We start from the raw sequence: 27,658 nt of genomic DNA on the forward strand, positions 1-27,658 counted from the left end.
AAGGAGAAGGAGAAGGAGAAGGAGAAGGAGAAGGAGAAGGAGAAGGAGAAGGAGAAGGAGAAGGAGAAGGAGAAGGAGAAGGAGAAGGAGAAGGAGAAGGAGAAGGAGAAGGAGAAGGAGAAGGAGAAGGAGAAGGAGAAGGAGAGGGAGAAGGAGAAGGAGAAGGAGAAGGAGAAGGAGAAGGAGAAGGAGAAGGAGAAGGAGAAGGAGAAGGAGAAGGAGAAGGAGAAGGAGAAGGAGAAGGAGAAGGAGAAGGAGAAGGAGAAGGAGAAGGAGAAGGAGAAGGAGAAGGAGAAGGAGAAGGAGAAGGAGAGGGAGAAGGAGAGGGAGAAGGAGAAGGAGAAGGAGAGGGAGAAGGAGAAGGAGAAGGAGAAGGAGAAGGAGAAGGAGAAGGAGAAGGAGAAGGAGAAGGAGAAGGAGAAGGAGAAGGAGAAGGAGAAGGAGAAGGAGAAGGAGAAGGAGAAGGAGAAGGAGAAGGAGAAGGAGAAGGAGAAGGAGAAGGAGAAGGAGAAGGAGAAGGAGAAGGAGAAGGAGAAGGAGAAGGAGAAGGAGAAGTCAATGTGTTTCTTCATGTTTAGCCATTATAATAGTCTAACTTAGTGTAGGTAAGTTGGCAGGCTCTGCCTTCAGTCGTCTTAACCAAAGCCATTACAGAATTCAGTGGCTAAGCAGCACAGAAATGAAATAATTCCTACTTCAGAAGGGTCCATATCCATGTAATCCTCCTGTAGCAGATTTTTGGTGTACTGCCTTTTTACTAAACACTAAACAAAATGAGTGCATTTTCTTAAGGACCAAGACCACCTTCTGTGGTCCAATTTCCTGGAAGCAAACAAAGAATGTAGAAGTGATGTAAGGAGACACTTTTAAAAATACTTTTTTTTTTTTTTTTTTTCCAGTCATTCTCAAGTCATCCTTTAGGATTTGGCATTTATACCACAACTTAGACTAGCTAAACATTTTTTCAGGTCTTTTATTTTTCTGCATATATGTATGTGACAATAAAAGTTAGCTGACATTCTTTTTACTTTCTTTCTTCATTACAACCATAACAATACCTAAATGAGCATGTATTCCCAGTTAAGTTTATTGGCTTAGGGCTTAAAGTTAAGCACATGGTGAAGTGCCTACTTGTATTTTTATCCCCAGTAATGAACAGAATTCAATATCATTCCTAAGGTACTGACTTCTTAATTATGGGGCTGGAGAAATCTTACAGAACTAATGGTCATGACATTTCCAACTCCAATTTTCCTGATTTTAACTTGGGGGGAAAAATGAAAAAAAAAAACAACAAAACAAAACAAAACAAAAAACATCCCCAACAACAAACCCCCCCAGAATTATACATAGACATGTACACTTTTGGTCAATAAAAAAAAATAATTAAATACATTCCTCTGACACTAGTAGTTGGATGAAGGATATCGAACAAATAAATACTTTTTTTACCAGAGGTTTTTGCATGCCTTGATGAGTTTTAGAATTGGTCAAATAATATTTTTTATTGAACGGACTGTGTAGCCAATATATTACTATCTCATGTTACTCAAATAACTGAGTTGTTAATAGAAAAATATATATTCTCTTATCAGCTGCTTTTACATTTGGAGAGTAGGGTTAAGGAGGCCTTCTTTTGGTAGAGCTGGGGGAAGTGATCTAACTGGATAGAATACAATCCTATTTCACATGAAAATTTCCAGCATGATTTCCAGTAAGTGTCGCTTGTTGGTCTGTCAGACCCTACTCTTTGTTCTTGAACCACTTGGTGAATTCAGTCAGGGGCAAAAATCTTAAAGCCACTAAGGGTCTGCAAGGTACGTGAAATGGCATCAGGTAGAGGGAGATATGAGAGGTTTCCTGCCAGTAGAGATGGCTATGCCATGAGCATAAGTTGTGTTAAACTCATAAGAAATCTATTTGGGAAAAAGTGTTTAGAAATACCTTTCCAACAGGGTAATCTTCAAAGCTTACACTTTCTGAGAAACTAAATTGCCTTGGAGATAGAAATCTGTAGGAAACCTACCTATAGTTTTAATCTTCACAGAAGAACTTGTTTCTAAGAGAAACATTTGGGGGAGGAGGGGATAGGAGACATATACCCAAAAGCAAGCTGAACACAAGACAAACATGGCAATATTCTTTTTTGTTAAATTAGCTGATGCTGAGTGATTAGTATTATTGTTCAACTCAGCTGTTAACTCTTAGCTGATTTCCTGGTGCTTAATTTCCAGATAATTTCAAAGAGATTTATGCATGATCTGAGAGTTAAACACAGATTTAAATGCAGTACTGACACAGGCATTGTATAGGCATGTATTTAATATGAAATATACTCTGAATCCAGGCTTCAGCAATATCTTTATGCTGAAGTGGAAGATATTACTCATATACCTATAGATCCCTGCATCCGCCAGCACCATGTTGAATTGCAGTGTAGTGAGGGATTAAGTACGTGTCTTATCCGTGAATTTGCCAAGTGGGTGAGACCATTGACTTCTGGTGGTATTGAAAGAAGCCTCAATCAGTTATTTGCTTCTCTTCTGCATCTGGCTTGGCGATGAGTCAAGAAGAACAACAGTGCACATTTCCTATTCATGTATTATGCATAATTTGCTTTGAATACCTTGTTTATTCTAACACAAAGGCTATATTTTAATTTGATATTAGTACTATATTAGTAGGAAGACATGAGAATCGAGTATGTTATTCAAGTATCGAGCCACAGATTAATAGAAAAGAAATTTTTAAATGGCTTTGAAATGCCTGCATTGATAAAGCTATATCCATTATTCTTTTCTCTTGCTACTAGGGTAGAAATAATAAATATTTTAACAATCCAAAAATAGATGGAAGTAGTAAGATTGAGTAAGCAGAAACTGTTTGTCAGGAGATTAGGCTTTAGTTGGTAGGATTTAAATACGCCTGGCATATCAAAGCAATGTGACAAGCCAGTATTTTCATAATATTCTGTGTCTACCTCATAACTTGTTGTGAAAGGCTGATGATTGTTGCCAGCTTGCTTTGCTCTTATTAATATTTTTGAAGATAAGAAAGTGAAATAGCTCCATTTCAGGAATTAAGTCATTTCTTTGTGCCAAATTACTGACAGAAACTCTTGGTGAGGGAAGATAAATTAGAGGTCTGACTGCTGTGCCACAAAAAAAGAAGTCAACATTGCCTGAAAGGAATCTTGCTCTTCAAGGTGGTGTTAACTCTTTTCACATTGCAGATGTGAATGTCAAGTGGGTTTTCTGCTGTGAATTCGTATAATAAGAAATAGATCAGACCATTGAACTCAGGCACTGTTGTAGTCTGATTTTGAAAGCCAGGGATAAATTTAGGAAAGGGGAAGTCAGAAGAACCAGCAAGTTTAACATGCAGACCTTAGTCAATATGGTAACATAAGCTATAGAACATTATGTGCTACCCACCTCTAATGGGATATTTGCCTTCTTATCTTTGTCATTAGTTATTGCAGCTTCCTCAAAACAACACTTGCAATCCCCTCCCCTCCCATCATGCAGACTGTATTCAAATTCCCAGCAAATAGCTCTCCATCCACCTCCACTTAACTCAAAAAATTAGCCTTTCTTATGGGTCCAAAACTCCTGCTGAGGCCCTTACCCAGCACAGCAACAACAGTAGTCTCCTGGTACACCTCACATAGACCAACTTTCTCCTGATCAGTCCTGGCCAAGACACTTCTGTCTGCTTCTTGCATTATTCCTTTGACCTACACACCTGTGATGTAATGCTGGTTCTTCATCTGCTGCAGAAAATACATGTGTTTTCTTACTTAGACAAAGCCCTTTGCTGTTTATTTGAGCTCTTCCTATAAAGAACCATCTCCTATTACCACATTGACCTGTGCATTTGCTCTGGCAGCGAGACTGGCCCTTGTGCATTCTGTGTGATGGACACATGGGGCCATTTTCCATTCATCTCACTTACAAAACCCTTCTCAGGGCAGTTGTCCCCAGTACTCTGTTCTCTGATGCCATCAGTTAGAAAGTGGACAGTGTCCATCTGAGGTTTCAGATACTCTTCTGCTCTTGTCCCATGTTACTGCTTGTCTGGTTACTTTTTACCATCTTCTGTATATTCACCTGGCATTGGGCTATTTTGAAACTCATATTGACACACATGATCTGTGACTGCAGCTTTCAAAGTGTGCTGTGAGACTGTGTCAACATATATCATCTGATGGCAAATACCACTGGCACATGAAGGAAGTGACATAGAAGTCACAACCAAGATAAGAAGTGAAACTTTTTATTACAGATGAACACAAAAAACAGCCGTCAGCTCTTTTGAAAAGGAGTCACTGCAAACCTTCATCTCCTCATCCTGAACTAATTCTTACATTGCCTGTAGTTATGGGCCAGTCCTTCTGCATCACTTTGCACACCTTGTTGTAACTGTTTCGGGTGAAGGCTGTTCTTCAAATAAGACAAGGCCCTGGATAGGCATGGTTGAGACCACAGGCAGGAGTTCATTTACTTATGAAGAATATGTTAAAAATTGGGGAGTGTAGTCCTTTTCTTTTCCAGTTTAAATAGATACAACAGACATCAAAAGAGGACTCAAAATCGCTGGGAACACATGTATTAAATAGCTGTTTACTGGATGTTGCTATAATTCCTACCATATCCTACAAAAAAAAAAAAAAAAAAAAAAAAAAACAGAAAATATATAAATATATCCTATATACACAAGCAAAGCAACACAGCTGTCTTGTAAGCAGGGATTAGTAGCAAGACACTGTTATAGAAACAGTACACATTTTCCCTTGGGAAACTGTTAAAACCCCATAAATTCAGCCCAGTCAAGGCCACAGAGAAACAATGTTCTGCTTATGCTCATTTCCATTTCTAGTTGCTGAGATCGATAGTTTACAAACCAGGTTTCTATACATTCTCCATTACATTTAAAAACTACAAAGGTATTGGATCAGAATCCTTATTCCCACTGAAAAAAAGAAGAACTGACCCAAATGCATTCCTCTCCACATTTGCATTTTTCTTTCTCCCTTACGTGGTTAAACCAGACTACAGGAAGTTTTTTTCACTCTTTAATGCAAGTGCATAATTGATGGAGCAACACTGTAATGAAGTACTTTAGAAAGGATTTTAGCAGAAAAACACCAGAGATTCATCTTAAACTAGTTTAATCTGAACAGTTCCATGACAACAGCTGGGGACATAACTTCTGGGACATGTGGATGCAAATTCATACTGGAAGATAAGATTCAGTGAAATCCATGAGTTGCAGCTGCTGTGTCTGACACAGACACTACTATATCTAGCAACATCTTTTTACATCAGAGGCAGAGTGAGCCCTAAGATAAGCAGCTATCCATCTGTCTCATGGCAAACTGCAGCTGGATGTTAGGTGGCAACTGAATTCTTCACCATTCAACTTGCATTTTCTTATTAATGCAAGACCTTTTTGTATTTTTTCATACTGATTCTGCACAGTTCAGATGCCCCATTCCCTCCCATACTCACCTGTGATTGCCAACTGTGTAACAAAGAATGTCATTCGAGATTTCCGCTTCCTCCTCCATGTAGAGAAGAGCACAATGGCATTTCCAGCAATTGTGACAATAAAGAGGATCCAAAGAGTTACCAGCTGCTCTGTCTGCATTAGAAAAAAAGAAAATAAAAAATCATACAAGTAGGTGAGTGGGTAGTGACTACAATTAAGCCAGTCAGTTAACCTAGGACAAACGAGATAAGAAGAATTAATATATATGCATATAGTCTATTATTTTATTTGCAGTGCCTGCATATTACTTCTGTATTCACAAAGCCACTATCACTATTTATGTTCTGCACTGGATGCTAAAATGAGAGGCAGACTTCAGTTTTCTCGTGTTGCCCCAACAAGCTGTGAAATAACCAACTGCCTTACCTTGTAAGGAATATTGATAGATGGGCTCTTTTGGAGAAATGGGGGAAATAAATACTTCTCTTCCTCACAGCTGCAGTGAGTACGGGTCATGCACAAACCCTATAAAATTCAGACATCCACTCCATGATCTAGATGTGCAACAAGTTTGAAAAGCAAGCATGACCCACTGCAAGGAAAAGTAAAATTGCATAGCAAGCAATACGTGAGGACAAAACGTCCCCTAGTGGTAGTGTGCACAAAGAAAAGAAGAAAAACAGTTATGCACATTCTCAAAGCATCAGGATCCTCTGGCTGCAAGAACAAGGGTGTACATATGCATGATTGCTTGTTTTGTGTGAGTGCATACACAGTTTTCTCCCCCCCTTTTGGCCTACCAAAAATGATTTTGTCTTCTCTAAATGCAGATTAGTTATTTTCCAGTGGCTATTCTGTAGGTTTCTTCTAGATGTGTGAGACTGCAAAGTTCATTTTCTCCATATCAGCCAGCCAGCTTTGAGAAGCACTGAGTCTGGTGAGCGTGGGGTCAGCTTGGAGAAAATACTCTGTATTTCTGCAAAATTGTCATTTACAAAACCTCTCTTGTGTAATGCATGTAGTGTCATGGAGGAAGATAGTTCTACTGCTCTTCTGAAGGCACTTTTCACAGCAACAGTTTGGAGGGCACAGAGCAGGGGAATGCAGTAAAAAAAATCCTGAAGTATCCAGCAGCAATAATATATACATTGTTATTATAGTCAGTGAGAGAAAAAATACACATATGGCTCAGTAGAACCAGTAGCCAGCATCCATAGTCCCTCATTTACTGGAAAGCAAGCTGTGGCCCACAGTCCTCAGCCACCTTTGTTCCAGGTAGGTGGTGATGGTATCCTGTGAGTTATGTGGGTGTGCGGGAAAGGCAAGATGCAGTGCATGAGCAATTCAAGGCTGCGCTCTCTAAACCCAGGGATTAGTCTAAGTGCACAGTGAAGGCTATGTTTAGATGGTTTCACTTTTCCCAGCATGATAACTTTTGTCGGTATAATCTGCCATTAGGGCCACCTCACCGAACTTTAAAGCTCTAAAGAGAGACAGCTACTCTAAATGGCTTTTGTAGTCTGGGTAATGGCCGTATCTCAGGCATGAGTCATCATCCATCTCACCTACCCTGGGATGGCCTGTCTCCACTGATTATAGACTCACCTACATAAGACAACCAGTGTGGGCTGAATGCTTAACTTTTAGATGAAGAAACAAACAAAAAAAAAGCACCCATTTTTCATGTCTGCATGTCCCTTTCAAAACAATCGGGACAGCAATGGTGAAATTACGCTTATACATTTTGTGTTGTACGGAAATTGGAAGGGGGTATATATTTGGAAGGTAAATACAGAAACAAGCAATCAAACAAACAAAACCTAAGATTTTATATCACATTTGTCCTTGAAATCAACATGTTCTCCTCAGGGTTTGGTTTGTCTTTTCTATTTCAAAACAGATCTTTAACGTGTGAAGATCTATGGGACAAGACTTGCTCCCATTTTCTGTGATATAAAGTCAGGAGAACATTTTCTTGAAAGAAATTCAGTATTCCTATAGTATACTGATAAGGATATATTTATATTTATATTTATATTTATACTGATAAACAACCGCCACCACCAGGAGACCAACACAAGTGTCACTTTTTTCTGCTCTGACCCCTCCGCTGTACCCAGCTGCTGTACTATGTCCACTTCAGGGCACTGTGCTTCAAGAGAGGCATAGGGCGATGAGGTGACAGCATTCTAGAAGATATAGCCAGGCAAAAAGACTGACCAAATTAAATTACTTAATCTAGGAAAGAGCTGACTGCAGGAAAAGACAAGCATAGCCTTTAAGACACAAAAATATTGCTGTTAAAAAAAAGGGGGGGGGGGGAGGGGGGGGTGGGAAGGGAGATTATCTCTTCAGATTCACTGCTTATTGGCCAAAATCAGTGAACCAAAATTAATTTACATTATTTTGACTTACAAATATACGTGAATTGATTGAGTCAGTGAAACCTTCATCTATGAAAGCCTTAAAAGTAAGCCTTAGGTTTGAGTTATAGCTGATTGATCCCTAACTTCAGTGCAGCTGCATTTTCTATAATTCTGTTTTATTCATCACACTGAGGTTGCTTAAACATAGAGGTTTTATTTCATGCCATGTTTGTTCATCAAGCAAAAATTCTCTTTTTGTAACAACCTTCAGCAAGGTGATTTAAAAAAATGCAAAAAAAAACAACAACAACAACAAAACAAACAAACAAACAAAAAACATTATTTAATAATATCTCGCACAGACATCAAAGGTATTTTGAATAAAAAGAAAGATAATAACGTCTCCCAGGTCCCTTGTGTAAAAGCTTTCAGTGAGGGCTGCTTTTGCAATGGGCATTACTAATTACATTACACAAGAATGCTGTGAGGGAGACTGGTGTCATCAAGTAGTACTTTTAGATTAGAAAAACTAAAAATGCTGGTGACCTGGTTAAGGTCACAGAACAAATCAAAGTCGAGAGAATTTCCTTGGCTTGATTATAAGAGTTGCATATGCTACTATTCCACAAAACTGTTGTTTGAAGCATAGAAGTGCTTGACATCTGGAGCACATATTTGTGTTTTTCTAATTTGCTTTAAGATTAAAACCAGCTTAAGTCAATGAAGCAAGCCTCTTCATGGGTGAAATGTAAGCCAGAAAACCTGGCTGAAGAGTGTGTGCATTTTCCTTTGCTTGTAGAAGTGGTTTGTTATTTTGCCTCTGAGAAAATTTCTGAATTCATAGGCTGCAATAAGTCTAGCCTGAGGTGTATTGTGCTTTATATTTGCAACAAACTCCATCCGTAAGAGCCTTGTGTGTCATTCACTCATGGTTCATGTACCATCCCAGGGCAGAAGGGATCCGTATGGGTTGTAGGCATTTGTTTTATTATAATATGATTTATATTTATCTTGTACCAATGACAAAATTCACCTATGAAATCTGCCTGCAGGCTCTCAGTGTTGAATCTTTGACTTACTGTAGTGTAGGGGATAGTAATGGAAAGTGTTTAACACCATTCCTAATGAGACTGGCTGGTCCCTTAATGTAAGGTGAGAATGCTTATAGCAAATTCAAGTCCCCCTGACCTGCTGCCTTCCTGCTCTGTGTTCTTGGTCAGTTTGGTGAAGAGGCACTGATCCCTCTTATCACAGGCGGGTAGTGACTTATGTGTCTGAGCACCTTTTTCTTGCTTGCTGGTTAAGATCTGTGAATACGCAAACAGCCTGACTGCTTACCTTTTGTTTATTTAAAAATAATGTTACAGGTGTAACCTACTGCAGCAATTGAGATGTAATCATGGAGCAAAGCAAGCAATTTCACAAGGAACATGCTCTTAACATGTAAAAAGAACACATAAATCTGCTTGTTAAATTGGGGATTGGGGAACTGGTATGCTCAAGATGGTGTTCACCACTAGTAGATTGCATTGCACTTTCCTAAAGGAAAAAAAGTAAAAGTCTTTTCTCATCCTCTGAAAAAGTCACTTTAATTACAGACCAGGTAAGCAAATGGATGACTCTAGGTTTTGCATTACTTTGATCCTGTTATAGATCTGGAGTACTGAATTTTGAATACTGAAAATACATTGGACATATTTGTTATTTTGGCTGCCTTCACTTAGGGTGGAACAAAAAAATGGGGAAGGGAAGGGAAGGGAAGGGAAGGGAAGGGAAGGGAAGGGAAGGGAAGGGAAGGGAAGGGAAGGGAAGGGAAGGGAAGGGAAGGGAAGGGAAGGGAAGGGAAGGGAAGGGAAGGGAAGGGAAGGGAATTAGTTTTCCTGAGGCAGATGGGTGCAATGCATCTTGACTGATTCCACTTGGGGATTTACCATCTGTTTACCTCTAAGATAAATTGTACTTTTGACTGTAACATTGAAAGAGATCAAAAAAAATACTGGCTCAAAACTTGGTTCAACTTCATTAAGGAGTCTAAAAGGTATTGGTACAACCTCTGACACAATTCATAATTTGTAAAAAAATATATGTTAAAAAAAAAAAGAAAAAGAAAAAGAAAGAAAACCTCTGTTCCACACTGCCAGAATTCTACACAGCAGAATCATAGAGGAGCTCTTGGCCTGGATGGGAAAGAGGTGAGGCTGTTTCACTGCTGCAGTCTTTTATCTATTAGGAGAAGATGGACCCAAGGGAATGGAATGAAGCTGCAGCAGGGAAGGTTCAGGCTGGATATTAGGAAAATATTCTTCACTGAGAGAGTGGTCAGGTACTGGAACAGGCTACCCAGTGGAGTGGTCATGGCATAGAGCCTGTCAGAGTTCAAGAAATGTTTGGACAACACTCTCAAGCATAGGGATTGATTTTGGGGGATTGCTGTGTGGAGCCAGAAGCTGGATTCAATGATCTTTGTGGGTGACAGACAACCAGGTATATTCTTTGTTTCTAAGATGGTATTCATAATGAGAAGCAACAAATGGGAGATTTGTTGAATGTGTTCCTGTTTGAACACAGGACATTTTGATTAGATATACTGGAAAAAAAAATCAACATGGGAATAGTGAAATACTGGAGTTGGAGAACAGGGAAGCTATGGGATTTCCATCTCTGAAGATAGTCAGAATATGAATGGACACCAGAGCAAGCTGGTATTGTTTAAATTATCTTTTGAGTGGTCAGCCTAGGAGACCTTCAGAAGTCCCTCCCAACTTGAATTATGCACACACAAATATGCATAAGGCCTATTTTCTTAAGGAATATACTTAAAACTGAAGTGTTTTAAGGCAGACGTATTCAGATGATAGTTTTGCACAAGTTCTATATTATGTATTGTATCATAGAAACATAAACAACTCAGATCTTTGTGGAAATTTCTATGTAAATTAAAAGTCACCCTGCAAGTCAGTTGTAAAGCTATTGGCAGAGGAAGGACACAAATATCTTAGTCTTAGGGAAAGCAACTTAAACAGTATTAGGTGGCATTTAGTTAAACCTTATGCAGAGGTCTGTGATGAAGAATTTCAGCTAGGATATGACCATCTTAAACAATGAGCTGTCAAAAGTAAAGTGTGATGACATTAAAGTGCCCATAACTATTGTTGTGTTTACCTACACACAATATAAAGGTTCTTTAAGAGATAAAAAAAAAAGAACAAACTTGGTTAAAGTGCCAACTGGAAACATCCATCTGTCTTCCTATATTGAAACTTTCAACACAAGTTAGGTTGTGAAAAGAACAACAGAAATCTGTTTGAAAATAAGCTTTAAGTGTGTTACATATACTTTATCTGTAGATAGCAGTTCTCACTGGCAAGAGAGAACAAAATAAGAGTCAACAATAATTTACCAAAAGAGAGAGAACAGCAGGAATACTTAGGCTAGAAATAATCTTCATACACCAAACATTAAGCATATGAATGTGAAAGTTCAGATGATTAATTCAAACCACCTCCTAATTCTCAAGAAATATAAAAAAGAGTAAAAATAAATAAAATATCAAAAAGAAGAAAAGGAAGAAGAAGAAGAAAGGAACATCTGTGGAGAAGAAAAAGCTGCAAAATAAGTGTCTGGATCACTTAATTCATTTGCAGATGGACTATGTCTCAAAAGAAAGAATCACACTAAACAACCTGGAAGATAACTGAAATCTTTTGGCCTAGTTGTCACAAGTAGCAGAAATTGTACTGGCCGTTCCTATAATATAAGTATGTTTTGAAAGAACATTTTCCATCTAGCAAGTCAAAAATGAGACAATGTCATTATAGAACACACACACAAGATGGCTCTTAAAAATTTGTGAAAGCAATTTGATTAATACAAAAAAAAAAGGTCTGAGAAAACTTGTGGAGATAGCAAAGTGAGAAAAGAGTCAGTTCAAAGCTAAGTTTTATATTTTTCTCTTTAAAGGTTCTTCCATTGTGATTGAATTTCAGAGGAAGACATTTGGGCATCGCAACAAAACCTCTAGGAGTTGAATTTTTTTTGGTAGCTTGGCTTGGAACTGAGCATGATTCAAACTGCATAAATACTAGTTCAGCCTCAGCTTTGTCTCTTGGACCACTGCTTTCCCATTTAAGCCTTGGGGCAAACCCCCCCCCCTGCCTGTGATGGACCTTGGCTATTAATTAAGAGGTTTCTCTTCAAACCCCGATGTCCCCAAGCAAGCTTAGCAAAGAAAACTCAATCTGCATCTCACATTTCTCTGAGTCAAGCGTGAGCTTTGAATTCAGCAGACGCAATGGTCATGCCTGATGGTTTTCATACCTTCTTCTGCACAGGGGCTGCTTTACTGCAATGATTTCTAACAGGATGGCTCTGTTAGTTTCCCAGCACATGGCTGTAGGTTATTCTGGCAATCCTGTGAAGTGTTGCCACATGAGGCCTTCACAGTATGTCAGAGATGCTGGCAACAGTCACTTCTCCATGTGACTTTATGCCTGGAAGAAGGGCAGAGCTAGAAAAGGACCCAAGATCATGTTTTCTGTTCTGCCAAATCTGAGAAGCAGTTTTGCATGAGTTGGTATCAGTATGGTATTACGCTCAGTGTGTGGATGTCAATGTGTTACCTAAAGGAAAATCTAAAATATTTTCTACATTTTAGACTTGGGGAAACCGACTAGGTAAGGAAACCTATTCACTAAATCAGAACATACAATCTCAAACAAAGGGGTAATTATGTGACTAAAATTACTTTCAAACCTATTTGAAATCTGGTAATGTTATATATATATGTGTGTATGTATGTATATTTGTGAATCTCCAGTTTTAAAAAATATATTTCTTATCTCTCACTTCACCATCGCAGGTAAGGCAGGGTCACTTCAGTGGGCAACATTTAATGCATGTGAATTGCTGTGATCTTTCTAAGCACCAATAACAGCTAAACAAGCCATCCCTAGCCTGCCCTCAAATCCTCCATAGATGTGACTTGGGTAGAGCGGAAGATTATTAGTCAATAACATATAGCAATAATTCAATTTTCCTAGCAGATGGTTCATATTTACCATTCTGCTGTGTTTTGTTACATGGATAATAAGCTGGGACAGTACTGTTCAGTTATTATAGGGTGTTTGTTTGTTTGTTTGTTTGTTTGTTTTTTACCAGTTGTACTCTAGGGAGTTTCCACAGAAGTTAAATGTTTTTTTGCAAATTTTGATCTCATCAGGAAATATACATTTATCATAATGTATCTATCTATCTATTTTTTCATATAATATTTTGAACAAGAACACATAATATTAGGTCACTCAATAGCCCATCCATAATTGTATGATCTTGATAACCCTATTAAAAACTGTGAAACACTGTTCTTTCTTAATCACAAAAAGGGGTAAGATGATTAAGTGTGCCTAATTAAAACACCTCACAAACTAAGGAAATTATTTTCTAGGTCTGATTTTATAGGAGAGGCAGACACGAACGCTATGGGCTGCGCGAACCATGAAATCAGAAGTGTGAGGGATGGTAGTATAAAACTGCTTTAATCGTCTGTCTCAGAGCTACCCAAAGCTGGGCTGTCATATAGTCAGTTCACTTTTGTGCTGCCTTTAAGCTAGTAGATGAAGCCAGCCCACCCCAGAGCATTGCAGATTTGTTTCAGAAGGTGATCGACTATTTCATTCTCAGTGTGACAGTCCAGCACTAGCATCACTCATCACAGCATATTGCATCGGCTGTGTTAAGGAGTTCCTGACACTGTATTTGTGTAGGCTTAATTTTCCTCCTCTCCCTCCACTGAAAGATAACAAAGTCACTTATGAATTATTTGGTTTGCCTATTTTCCTAAAAAGTATGATTGCATTTGCAGAGATTACCCCAGAAATTTGACAGCACACATTAATATTTTTCTCTTATGTATTCAAGGATGAGATGCTTTGTGCAGTCTGCTGTAAAATCAGAATGAGCAATAGTATAGGCAAATACTTTCCAGGAGATAAGAGACTCCAGCATTTGATGAAATGATAAGGCCCCAGATTCTGGCTTAGGCTCTGAGGGCACCTGGAACCACATCCTTCTTACCTGATAGTTTTACAAAACTAGCCTATGTAAACCTTCTCTCTGCACACCGGTCTTCTCAGCTCTTTGCTGGAGGTGGTAGGTCCTGAACTTTGTAATGAACGTTATTCTCTGTGGATGATAAGTATGTGGTCTTATATTTGTGCTTACACCGGCATGGCTCTACAGTCCTGTTTAATATCTAAGCTACCTGCGCTACAACATGCAGATACTGGCAATGCTACTGGGGTGGGAGTGGGGGGGGGGTGGAGGAGGATGGTCACTGTCTGTCCTTCCTGAAAAAAAAGGACAGGAATTTTAATTATTCATGAAAAATCTTTTGTAATCATTTGTAGTGGATTTAATGTGCATGCTGTTTCTCCTGAGAGCTCTGATCCTTTGGTGTCCCTGCTGGGGTGATGCTGCACAACACAGGGACCAGGATCATGGCACCAACCTCTGGCCCAGTGGTTGGGGTTCTCACCTGGCAGCATGGGATTGGGATTCCCAGACAACTTTGTGTAAAAACTGCAAAACTCTTGTACCTTGCTGCACAGGTGGAGACTCAGATCTACACATCAGGAAACAAAATAAGGAAAGGTACTAGATGTGGAAGGCAGGAGATGGTGGTGGGAACACAGTCTTGCCAAAGAAGAAATAATGACTAGGACTTTTCTGCATTTGAGCACCCTAACCTTTACTCAGTTGCATAAAAGTATGGCATCTCATTTACCAACAGAGTTTCTTTTAAAATAAATGAAACTACTCAGGACTGCCTAAGCTTCGGAGCTACTGGGGGACTGGGGAGGTCCTTCCTCCAGCCTTGATGAAGACCCCTAGCCCTGTTGATCATAGGTACTCCTTTCTCAGCAGGATGCATTGAACCTATTTGGAGATTTTGGCTTCACCCCAGGCTCTCCAAGCAGGTTTCTAGTTTGCACCTTGTGTCTCAGGTCCCCAAGAGTTGGGTATGCAGAGCCAAGGGACTCCAGAAGTGGAGGGAGGCCACAGGTGTTCAGATAATCTCTGATCTTTTCATTTTACTGTATTTGGCAGAGGGCAGTTGACACTTGCTTAGAGCCTTTTTACACATAGATTAAATGCATATGGGGGAGATTGTAAAGGGATGTAATGAACTCTCCGTTGGCCTGGGAAGTTGGATTTGTAATTAATACTAATTTGCACATCTGTTCTGAATTTGGTGCTGGCACAGCCAACAGGACTTCTAGAGTTTGTGGATCAAGACAGTAAGCTACCTGCATGCCTCATGTAAAGGCACCCAGGCAGAGATAAGGTCCGGGCTTTCAGCGACTCTGCCATCACGCAGCACCAAGACCTGTCTGCAGGTGAGTAGGAGCTGCTGTCTTTGCTGTGGGAAGCCCCAGCTCACCTCTCACACCCCATGACACACCTTGGTCCTCCCCTAAAGGGTACAACTGCACCCCAGCTCCAAGGCTATCATGCATGGCAGCAGACTCACATGCAGCTTTTTGGGGCAAAGCCTCATCTAGCAGCTACAGAAATGACTACCAGAAGGGAAGTGCACATTCCTCCAAGCGGATGAAATGGTCCATTTCCCAGCAAATAAATAAAGAAAGGAAGAAAGAAGAAAGCTAATTGAACTGGCAAAATGCTTTTTAAATTGAAGCAGCACAGGATTTAGTTGTTAAATTCTGAAGAGGTGTGGAGAGAAATTAAAATGTTTCTGAAAGAGGTAGCAGGGAAGCATTCATGGTTCAGCTCTGAGTCACACTATTTTACTTCTGCAATGTTGCCACCATGGTGTAAACAAGACAGTACCAGTAGGTGGGTACAGGTAGTCCTTCTGAAGCATGGGAAGAAAAAAAGAAAACAGTGCTTCCTTTTCATCTCATAGTTCGAGCTGTGTATGAGATACCCTACAGAGCTGATATTGGGTAAAATCCTTAAAAGAATCATTAACATAGGAATTGCTGCAGTTACTGTGTGAGCATCACTCCCTAGTCTCCATTTATTCATTTAAATCATGTTTTCCTGTTATACCTTTGGTAAGGTAGATTAAAACTCTGTGTTTCCCAAAGAGAAATAGGTGCACTTGCTTGCTTTGTGTTGGACATAGAGCCATGTGGCAAGTCCCCACATGCCACAGGCACAGACCATGTCCAACATATCCTGGAGGTTTCTGCTTCACAGCCATTCAGACTGTCTGTTTAACCTGCACCTGTGTGGTGACTGTTTGTCCAGTCTCCTTTACTGTTAGCAATGGGCCACGACTTGTTTGAAAATCCCAATAAATGGCCAAAGCCTCATTTGTAGATATATTTTGAGCACCAAGTTCAAATTCTATGGGTTTTTAATCTATTCAGCCCATTCCAAGGTGACCTTTTATTTCCTTAGCTGTTTAACCAGAGCCTTGTGAAGAGGAAGGATATGTCTCCCTTGCTGGATGGGATAAGAACATGACCACCACCCAGAGCGTGGGCAGTGCTGGTGGAGGACAAGCAACCTAGGCAGCAGGTATCAGCAGCACCTTCCACATGTGAGCATTTACTGAGAGCTGAAATTGCTGGCAGGGAGCCCTGCCTTCATTGCACAGTAGTTGTCAGAGCAGGTGCTTTATTCCTGCTTTCCTGCAGCAGCAACACCAGCTGTCACTTGTCTCCAGAGTCAAAATATTTCCATGCCTATCAGCATCTGGTAATTGATGTGAAATCAGTGAACCTCCTTGCAAAGTTCATGCTATATTTGCCAGAGCTAGACATCAGGCAGCAGAGTGCAAGTATAATGAGAAGCTCTCAGCTAACTGAATCAAGTTTCTTTTAGCAGTAGACAAGCACATGTGACTATCCATGGTATCCTAATTATTGTAATTTACTTATTCTGCCCTATTAAGAAGCTTTTTTTTTTTTCTGCCTGGGGACTTTCTAATCATGGAATTAATTTGTCACTTTTACCATTATAAAATACTGCTCCCATGACATTGTTCAGATTTACAGCCCTCAGTGTGAAGAGAAGAAAGGAGATAAAGAAAAAATAGTAAAAAAAGGTTTTGCTCCTCGCTTGTGTTGTTTTTTCAAGAGCCTTTTAGGAGTCTAACATGAAGAGAAAAATAAAATAAAAATAAAAAGGGAAAACAGAAAGTTGTCACCCTTGACATCCCACATAAGAAAGTACTGTCTTAGCAAGAAGGAAAAAAAAAAAGTAAAAAAGTATAATATTAAATGAGACCCAAATTAATGAATTGTAGGAATAGAAATAAACTTTTTCCTTAGCAGAGGTGAAAACCAGTGGTAACTCCTTTGATCCCATGTGCATTGTACCAGAGTATTATCAATCTCCTAGAAATCAAAATTCTGAATGTATTCCTGATAACCAACTATATTCTCAGACAAGGTGAGTGCCTATACCTATCTGTCTGAAAGTGAAGCTCCTTAGGGAATGGCAGTGTACTTCTTGCCAGCCCTTTTAATAACTTGAACATAACTGATACAACTACAGTAAAGTGACACATGACACACGGCATGAAATTAAGCAGTGACAACAGGCACAGAAAGCTGAAGCAAAGATGTAACTCAGTACCTCTTTCATCTTTTTCCACATTCACATATTGCAAGGGTGATGTTTATTTTGGGCGATGAATGAATACACTTCTCGTGTCACTCAACAGCATTCACTACTGGATCATTCATCCTGTATGTTCTTAAAGAGATGCTGCATCCCCCTCTCAGGTTGAAAACAAATAAACAAGCTAACTAATTAAAACCTGTCCCTCTTGTTTTTAAAACAAAGAAGCCAACACACACACACAAATTATGTCTCACTTGTGTGCAGATGTTTGTTACAGATGGAAAATTGAAAAGAAATCCCTTATGTCAAGACTATGGCTAGAAGAAATTATGTACAAGATCTGTTAAACTGATATGCACTTTTGATTAAAGATGCATGTATAATTACAATGCCACTTTAGAAAAGCAGTACCACCCTCTCTTCTAAGGGGAGACAATTGGCTAAGACCTGCAAGTCTGAACTCCAAATCCTGTAACTCTTTTGTTTTTCAGTAAATGCCTCACATATGCTGTCACCTGTCTTGGGAGGGCAAAATCCACAAATACAAAAGCAAAAAGTTCAATAATTCTAGCTGCCTCCCTGCAGAGGTGCTGAAAATGCACCACAGCTTGTGAGAAAAGTAATGCGCTGGCTGTACCTTGAAGGAATAGTAAAAGGATCCCCACTCCTCTTCTTCCACCACTTCAGTGAAAGTCACTGTCTCAGTGCAGGTGACAAGGGTGAAATCCAGCCAGCCGGTGCCAGCTGGGGACCTGCTGCTGGCTTCTGTGGAGCTGACCTCCATCACCGGCTTCTGCTTGAATTGTCTAGGTGCTTGTTTTCCTAAGAGTTCACGCAGACAAGTCTCTCCCGTAAAAGCAAAGCAGCAAAAACAGCTTCTCACTGCTCCACCACTGGCTACCAGAGGCATCAGGCTTCAGCGTAGCTGAGTGATAAAAAAATAAAAAAGCAAAGGAAGAAAAAAAAAAAAAAAAGCCAAGCTGGCACCAGCCCTTTGAGCTCTTTCAGCATAACTCTATCAACAGCCATCCACATGCTCTTTCCAGCAGCTGGACCAGCAGCTGGTAAGAAAGTCAGCACATGTGGACTCATCCATATGCCTTGTAGTCTCAGGACTCTCTGGCATCCAGAGATGCCAGCTCTGGAGCCAGGCATGGCTGTAAAAACATGGACCTGGGGCACAAACTCACATTTAGTGCATCCAGGATTTGTTCAGCTTAGTGGAGTTGCTCTGCCTCAGGACAGAGCAATCATAAGCAGTACTCAGTCTATTTTCACAGCCATGTCCCACCAACTCAATTTCTCCATCTCCTGTTACCTGCAGGACAGAAGCTTGGAGGAATTGGAGAATCTTCTGGGTGCCCAAGCAATATTCAGGCTTTGCCAAAATATGCTGAAGTCATCCAGAGGAGGATTGGTCCTGGCCCATATAGATAATTAGAACCATTCATGAAGAGAAAGAACCAGCACTGATCTATATGCACCAGTGATCAATACTTACTTAAAACTTCCTGCACTGAATGTTGTCTTTTTGGGATTTTTTTGGCTCACTCATTCCCACACAGATGGTAGTCTCAAGCATATTAGAGGTGCTAAGGAGCTTTTCAGTACATACATGATCCTGCACAGCTCTCAGGACTAAATCAAGAGTGACTTTTCTTGTGGGTTTGCCAGCTGGTTGCTGTAAGTAATGCTTATGGTGTTAAAAAGGTAATTCAGGTAAAAGAAGAGGTAATTCAGGTCTTCCATTACTCTTACCTTTTCTGTCTTCGATTATTGTCACTGTCACTGCCCTGCTTCGTTGATGGCTGTTTTTGCTGAAATGCTGTTTTGTTTGTTAGTTCATTTGTTTGTTTTGTGGTTGATCACAACATTTTAAGCCATGGACTGTCTGTGGTACCATATCTATATTTAAACTAATTCTCTAGGGAAAAGCAAAACAAAACAAAAACAAACAAACAAAAAATACTTATCTTCTTATTTTTTAAGCCTCTAAAAAAAAAATCTGAAATTTGACATATGGGTTTGCTCCCTCCACCCTTCACCATTCCCAAGATTAAGCAAACTGTTTGAATACCCCTGGAATGAATGGAGAAATAAAAGACTTTACTGATTGAATCTCAAAAGCCTATAGCAGGCAAGCTCAAATCCCAGCAGTTCCTCGGTGGATAATGAATAGCTGATTGATTCCTACAACTGACTTTGTTTTCCTCAGCCAGGAGTTTGAAAAGTCTCTGAGAATTTCAGTGCTTGAAGAGATTTAGGTGGTTTTACATAGAGAGAAATTGAGTCTTCCCACTGTTTTTACAAAAGACGCTCTCAAATTATTTTTTTAATGTTTTTATATGTCTTATATAAACACATTTTTTTTTCTGATATATAATAAAATGTGATTTTTACTCTCTTAACCTAACCTATTTCTCTTTTTAAGTCTCACTATTTTACTACACCACAGCGTAAGCATGCTTCCTATATAGGAAATATTAAACAATTTTGAAAATAATCTTTAAGCAAAGAGAATGGAATATTCAGAAGAAGAACAGAGAAGACTTGTTTTAGGCACCACTTCACTGGCCATTCTTTTTACCTTGGTCTCAGAACCTACACAAAATTGTATTTCTCAAATATAGCTTTGAACCAAGGGACTGGAAAACTAGAGCATAAATGGTTCCAGTGCAAGCTAAGTAGAACTCTTTGCAGCTGCTGTGTGTAACAAAGCTTTATGCTCATCTTCCATGTGCAGACACAGGGGGGAGACCTGCAACATGCATCGTGTGTCTCCCCATAACAGCATGGTTTTCCTTACTGGGAAGAGAAGGAAACAAAAAGTGAAATCAGGAGATTAATACCGTTGATCATTTCCCCAAATTTAGCTGATCTCAACCTTCAGATGCATCTAATAGTTTAAAAAATTAGGCATGTCTGAAATGCAGAGGCTCAAGGTTATATATATGTGTGTATATATTGTACAGAATTTACAGTAGAGTTGGCTTTTCTGTATTTAGCCTGTATTGGAAAGAAACTGCAAAAATATTTAGATTCTTGCTGTTTGTATTTTCCTGTACCCTGGAGTAGTTAGACATAATCATATTAAATGCAAAGAAGAAATAAGGCTATCAGGCTTCAGAAAGAAAGAGAATGAGATATTTCTTGCTTCTAACAATTTGACAAGTTAATTGCTTTTCATTAAAAACAAACAAGCAAACAAAAAACAACATGTTTATACAAATCTGTATAGAGTGGCCTTGGAAGAGGAAGGTCAGCCTGCTGTTCCCCATGTCCTTCTCCCCCAAAGCTGACTGGGCAGTTCAGAGGGGCACAGCTGCTGCTGATGGCGGTGAGGACCACAGCAGAGCTGCCTTCCTGCATCCCCACTGCACAGGAGCAACACAGAAATTGCACATTAGTGACACAATCCCTGTTGCCTGACATGGAAACCTGCATGAAACATCAGTTTTCCTTTAATTTTGAAGCTGCTTGGCATGCATGTTGTTTTCTGTTTGCACTGTGCCTTTGGTGGGGTGCAGTTCTGTTCAGCATGGGTCAGAGATAACCAGGTTTACAGTGATGGGACCAGCCAAGGCTGCAGGTGGCCCCAGTGCTGGGAAGGGATGCCCATATTTCAGGGCTCTTGGAGGGCAGCGCTGCAGGTGCAGCAGGGAGGACACCATGTGTGCCTTCCGTGTGATGGGGCTCACATCTACTGCTAGTCTCTGGCTTGCATGATCTGCACCTCACTCCAGCTCCCCTGCATGACTCGCAGCAACAGTCTGATGGTTCCACATAAGGCTCCCTTAGCTGGGCTGTGACTGTACCCCCAGCATTTACAATCACAATTTTACACATTTTTTAGCCACACCAGGCAGAGAAAACATCAAGCTTCTAAATCCTCTAAGACCTGAAATAGCAACGATCTTGTATGAGTTAATTTCTGAGTTCTGAAGTTAGAGGCTGGCAGATGGAACTGAAGAGCCTCTCCCTTATACAGAGAAATATGTGTTTGATTTTCTTTCGGAATCTGTAGAAACTCAAACTTGAAATATTCAAAGCCTTCACAGAATGAGATGACAAATCTCTGCCTAGGTCCAGCCTGATTTCTGGCCAGTCAGTATCTATCCAGCTCTGAATCAGATCCCCAGACTGCCAGAGGGTGGATTCTTTCTATAGATTGACGTTTTGGATTGTATCTTTTGAAAAAAAAAAAAAATCTGTATTTTTCCATTAGTAAAGAAGGAGGGTCATAAAAATCACAGAGCATTTTTCTAATAGTAATGACAAAAGATGAGCACTTTATTCCTCTTCCATACAAAAATGATTTTTTCAAGGAGAACTTTTTCACATCTTCATTTCTGCTTGTGGTATTAATTCAGGGTGGTCCATTTGAAAGAAAGGATTAATGGGCATTTATCTGTATTTGCAAATAAACTCTTGGAGAAGAATAAGCAATTCTTAAGGAATTGTCTTTGAGAAGAAGCATATAGGTGAAGAAAGTGTGTAGAAGAATGATATTAAATATGAATGTCATGTCAGAGGAAGTGTCAGACACTCTGAAATTTCAAATCCTTTCCTCTCTTTGTAGCAGCACAACCATGAAGAAAATCATGTATTTCACAAGGGCCTGATTCTCCCAGGATAGTTCCTGTTCAGGGACAGAATCACAGCTATCTTTAGCAAAAAAAAAAAGAGCCAAGGCCCATGACCTGAAACAGAAGCCTGATAAATATGCATTCCCATACAATATCAAGGCAGTCAACATCATATTATTCATTATATAGCATGGGAGCACGCCTGCTTTCAAGGAGCTGAGCAGGTATCCAGGATATGGATATGGCACCCATCCCAGCAGGTCCTGGCAAGAGGTAATGCATGGCACACCACCCAGTAGACAGCTCCTAGTCACCAGAAAGATTTACTTCCAAAATCCACCCTTCTCGAAGCGCTGGCATGCCCACAGTAGCTGGGATGGGAAAGCAGCTCCAAAACAAATCTGAGCTACCAAACAGGCAGTGCAGCTGCAGGTGAGCCCCAGCTGGCCCCCAGCAGGCCGGCAGGCACAGAGCCACCCCACAGAACACATGTCCAGCCACGGGATGACCATGAGGAGCACAACACCAACAGTCTGAGTGCCCTATCCTACCCTCCTTCTGCTGCAGTGCCCTCGTAACAAAAACAAGCACAAAGGTCAGTTGAGAGTGGGCAGAGAGGGCATGCAGTTGCAGCTCCCATTTTATCTAAAACTGGCTTCAGCAGTTTTTTGTGCATTTATACAGTCTCCTGAGCTAAATGCCAGAGTCTCAGCAGGGCAACAGCCCTGTTTAGCACCGTACAGGAAGGCTGTTGGAGGAAAACCAAGGTCCAGGTTTCCACAAGCAGATATCTTGCAGTGCTTTAAACAACCACCACCGATGGTGGTGCCTTTCACTGCTTTTAATGCGTATGTGATTTCAAACCAGGAATTATTTTCAGTATAGTTTTCATATTGTTGCTTTACAGCATTTTTCTTCCCTTCATCCACATTTAGTTGAACTACAACCAATTGTCAGTTCATCTTAGACTATGTCTTACAGATGTCACATCATGACTGCTTGGGGAGAGAAGTACTTCTTTCCTCCCACCCCTCAAGTTCTGCCCACAACCTCCAGTGGTGGCACACAAGATGTTGAATCCATTGTTAAAGCCTACCATAATTTAAGAGTTGCTCCCCCATTGGAGTTCAGAGGATGCCTGGAACTGATGAACCTCTCTGTTCCTCTGCAGGGGATGAAGAATAATCTAATAGCTAAGACATGGACTTGCAGTTGTGGGAAGATATAAAGCTCCTTGTTCCTCTACAAATTCCCATCTCAGATCAAATGGTACTATAGATGCTACAAAGAGGGATATTGAGAGAAATCAGGCTAATCCATCAACACTAAGAGCTTGGGAAAAGACCAGCACAAACTTCAATGGAGGTCAAAAAACTGGAGGACTTCTGTGCCCAAGGGGAGGTAGGAGAACAAAATAAAGTGTGGTAGGAAAGAATTTAAAGTGCCTGTATCCCAGTCCTCATTTCTGTGGAAGAAGTTGTATCTGAAGTTAAGAATACACTCTGTCTTCTGGCAATGAGCAGCAGTGTAGAAGTGCAGATTTACAAGGGAGGTGGAAAGCTGTTAGATGAATTGCAGGACTTTTTATTGCCAATTACAATTTCATGGCAGGGTTATTATTTATTAAATATAGAAGCAGCCAGTTGAATTCTAACTGCTCTTAGGCTTAATTCCACTTTAAAAAAAGGCCAAAGAAACTATGCAGAGCTAGAGAAAAAACCCTTTGCAGTAGCAGGCATACTTCTAACAGCCTTCACGTCTGAATGCATGCACGCATATGGAAAGAAAGAAAACAAACCACTCTTCTGAAGGGGAATGGGTTACACCCAATTTCCCTTTAATAAAGCCTAGGATGGAGTAAACTAAATGTACTGCACTGCCACCACTAACAGGCATGTGAAGGACAATTTGAACTGTGTAACTTCCTCAATTATTGAAGCTGAGGATTTGAGGCTCTCCAGAGAAAGATATACTTCATCCACTGCTTTGCCCTCCAAAAGCATCATGTGGACAGAAAAACAAACAAACAAACAAACAAATAAAACAACAACAACAAATGTTCACAGGTAGAATATGACCCATGTCAGAACCAGATTGGGAGTCAGAAATCAATATCAACCACAACATACAATTGAATCCCAGGTCATTTCTGTAGAGGAAGAGGATGTCTATTTTCAGGCAGCACAAGGAACGAGCTATCACCAGCTTTGTGCCAGCATTTATTTTGACTTCTCTTGATTGCAGAGCAGAGGAAAGGGCTAGGAAACAGAAAGAACTAAAGAGATATTCAATGAGGTAACTGTCTCAGCTTCTTCAAAGACCTCACCTAGAAGCAGTCTTTATTCCTTTGTTTATGCATATAAGTGCCCCTGTACATTGCCATGAGCGGTGTATTTAATAACATACATTGGCCAAAACAGTAATCCAGATCTGGTAGGCAGTACAACAACATAGGTTTTTGGTGTTAGACAAATGACACTGAAAATAGTCTTCTGCAAGCCAGTTCTTCACAGACTGGAATAGAGGTGTAAATTACTCAGTCCTCTGTGATTCAAAATTTTATTTCCAAAATCCTATAGTCTTTTGCTAATACACTTTTCAGGAATGCCTCTTTGGATACTATTGTGAAGTGTTTAGAATATCAAGGCCATTTTATTCTTGTTCCTGATCACATTAAGATATATATTTTCATTTACAAAATGAAGAAAGATGCTGTGAACAAATATATATTTGTGAACAAATATATCCATCTGATTATGGTTTGGATTCTGTGAAGAAAAAGGAGTGAAACAGGACTACTCCACACACTGATTTGGAAGCAGAAAAGTTGTTCAAAGAAACAATGTTATCTAAAGAAAAATACACAATTTAGCAACTGTCATGAGGTTTTGGAAATACTTGATATAAGTACTCACATCACCTAGTGACTGGCCATACAGCAAGTTGTAACTGGTCACATCAACTCAGTCCAGTATTGTTGTGCCCCACATTTGAATAGACTTTTTGGCTGGACTTAATGTCATTTCAATGAGATGCACAGAATAATTTAGATATCTTATAGCATTGATTCTTTGCTCACAATTGTACATGTATTATGACACAAATGTTCGGACAAATGTCAGAATGGGCATAATTACCCAACTGATCACACTACCCCTAGGAATGCTTTGCTAGGTACCCTTGCAACAACTGTTCTAACTGCAGTGAGTTATGGAGAGGTAGTGCCAGATTCTCATGGAAGTAAATGGGCTTCTATAGACAAAATAACGTCTCCATTTGTTAGGCAAGATATTTCCAGTCTGTGTATGAACATAACACTGATTCAGGTCATATTGTTCTTGTAATAAAGCTAGACAGAATAAAACAATAAGTACCAGTTAGGAAATGAGTTCAAAAAGTTTCCAGTGCTTAACAGTTGTGTGGGTGGAGTAAAATAGCACACACAAAACATGATTTGTTAGTCATTAGAAACAAACCTGGAATCAACATGAGCTGTGGTGATCTTTCCGCCCAGTGTCAAGTTTTCAGAACTTCTAAAAAGACTAAAATTGTTGAAGAGTTCTTTAGTTTTTCTTTTCAGAGCAGAAAGGAACTCTGAAGGAAATAAATAAATAAATAAATATGTATCATTATGCATTCACATATGTATCAAATTAGAGATTAAATGAAGGAGAAGCAAACCATCTCTGCATTTGAAGCATTCATCATTTTTGTAGCACAATTTGCTTTAGGAGAAAATAATGTTTTCTGTGGTTCTGAACATGCAAAATAATTCAAGACTTTATATGAACTGCTGCTTGGGGATTAGATGAGGATTTAATATCTTTCTCAGAGACAGAATTAATTAAAGTCTCTCCTCTTCGGGAAGGTGATGAGCAAAACAATACAGAGAGCTTTGATTTATTTCTCTACAGAAATAAAATGTGTATAATAATTTTTCTTTTCATTTTCTTTTTTTAAAAATGAATAATTTAAAAAATTATCATAGGAGTTGCTTAAGGGATTTTAATACACTTCCAAAATGTCAGCTAAAATTGAACCATTGGGTCTCCTTTAGAAAATTTTGAAAATCTGTTGTCACAAGCTAAGGAAATACTGTCTAAGTATTACCAAAGATCTGTCTTTTTATTTCATTTTTCATATGCTTAACACCAGAACTGATTGGGAAACCTATTGGTTAGTTGATAGGCCTCACTGTTTTTCACATTTTCTATGATCATCTCATAAAAAGTTTTGATACTCTTTTCATAAAAGACCTCGACCGTCATCAAAAAGCTGAAGGCTGCACACACACACAAAATCATTTTCTGTTGGCAAAGATTTTCAATCCTCACATTTTATGATGTAATGTTTCAAGGCACAGCTGTTATTACCAGATCAGAGTATTTGCTGAATCTGGTAAGAATGATGATATCAGAACAATGCAATGTTTTAGGATTGTGATTTCAATTCACCTGTAACTACATGTAGGATTAACAATGACTTATATTCAATAAACTCTGGAACATGAGTAGTACCTATCTATACTAATTACTCATTGATGTGCCTTGCACCTTCATAGTCCTATCGAGAATAGAAACTTGTGATATCAGGACAAGAACATTTGCTGGGGGTAAAAATAAATAAATAAATAAATAATATATATATATATATAAAGAAAGAAAGAAATAAAATTAAGAAAAAGAGAGAACGAAAGAAAGAACAAAAGAAAGAACGAAAGAACGAAAGAAAGAAAGAAAGAAAGACACTTTTATTCAAATGTGGGTATGTTATTTTTGTCTGTTTTAAAGTATGTCTCATAGGTGAATTGATGTTTCCCTTCTTTGACAACTTAAGTTTTTTGCATTTATTTTTTAAGCAAGCAGCCTGGAAGGACCATCCAAAGTCAGATATGGTAAATAGGTAGGGCTCATTTTCTGGTGTTTGGATTTGGTCTGTGCATGGATATTTAAGTATGAGGACAATGTATTTACCACCAGCCAAAGCCCTGAGCAATTACAGGAATCATACCCAACCTCTCAGTTTCACTGTAGGATTTGTCTTAGCACAGTACTGTTTACACACCCTCTGTAGCTGAATTATACCACTATTTTCAGGTTAATTGGAAACCCTTTATATGTGTTGCTAATCAGAAGAATTGCTGTGGCTGCACTGAATGCACAATTGAATGTGGTCCCACGTGTGTTTCAATCAGTTAACCAAAGGCAGGTGCAAAAGACACTTATTCTGAAATACTTAAAATTAAAAGGAATGAAAAAAGTAGGAAAAAACACTGATAAGCTGCTGAGAGGAGCAACACTCATGGGAAAAAAACTCAAGACTTTAATTTCTGTGCTGACTCATTGTCTCTCTGTGCAGTTTCAGCAGTCCATGTTGCTTCTTTTTAAATGACTGGATGACCAAAAGAATGAAAAAATATCAGTCTTTTTACTACTAATAGAGAAATAATTAGAAAAAAAATTATTTCTGTAATCTTAGTTTTTCATTTCAAAGGTCTTAATGCGGGGTTTTCTAAGATGCATTCCCCATTATCAGTCATCTTGCTACCAGCCATCTGTCACCACAGCCAGCAGCAGGCAGTACAGATAGGCTGTGAACTTCAGTGAAGTCTGTTCAGGTACA

At 39.4% G+C, this 27,658-nt stretch overlaps 1 protein-coding gene across 3 annotated transcripts in view; it reads right to left on the minus strand.

The window, feature by feature from the left end:
* NPSR1 (neuropeptide S receptor 1) overlaps window positions 1–19,613 on the minus strand; it is a 59,089-nt gene extending 39,476 nt beyond the window's left edge. For 2 of the 3 annotated variants that reach the window (XM_027451421.3, XM_021268673.4), the window contains exons 1-2: window positions 18,088–19,611; window positions 5,511–5,643 (exon numbers count right to left, since the gene is read on the minus strand). In XM_027451421.3, coding sequence (XP_027307222.1) covers window positions 5,511–5,643; window positions 18,088–18,360 — 406 coding nt within the window. In that variant the 5' untranslated portion in view covers window positions 18,361–19,611. Of the gene's footprint in view, window positions 1–5,510; window positions 5,644–18,087 lie in introns of all 3 variants that reach the window. The other variant, XM_021268672.4, reaches the window with a different exon arrangement.
* Window positions 19,614–27,658: the final 8,045 nt, after the last annotated feature.

This window comes from Anas platyrhynchos, chromosome 2 (genome assembly GCF_047663525.1).
Source record: "Anas platyrhynchos isolate ZD024472 breed Pekin duck chromosome 2, IASCAAS_PekinDuck_T2T, whole genome shotgun sequence".
Lineage (NCBI taxonomy): Eukaryota > Metazoa > Chordata > Aves > Anseriformes > Anatidae > Anas > Anas platyrhynchos.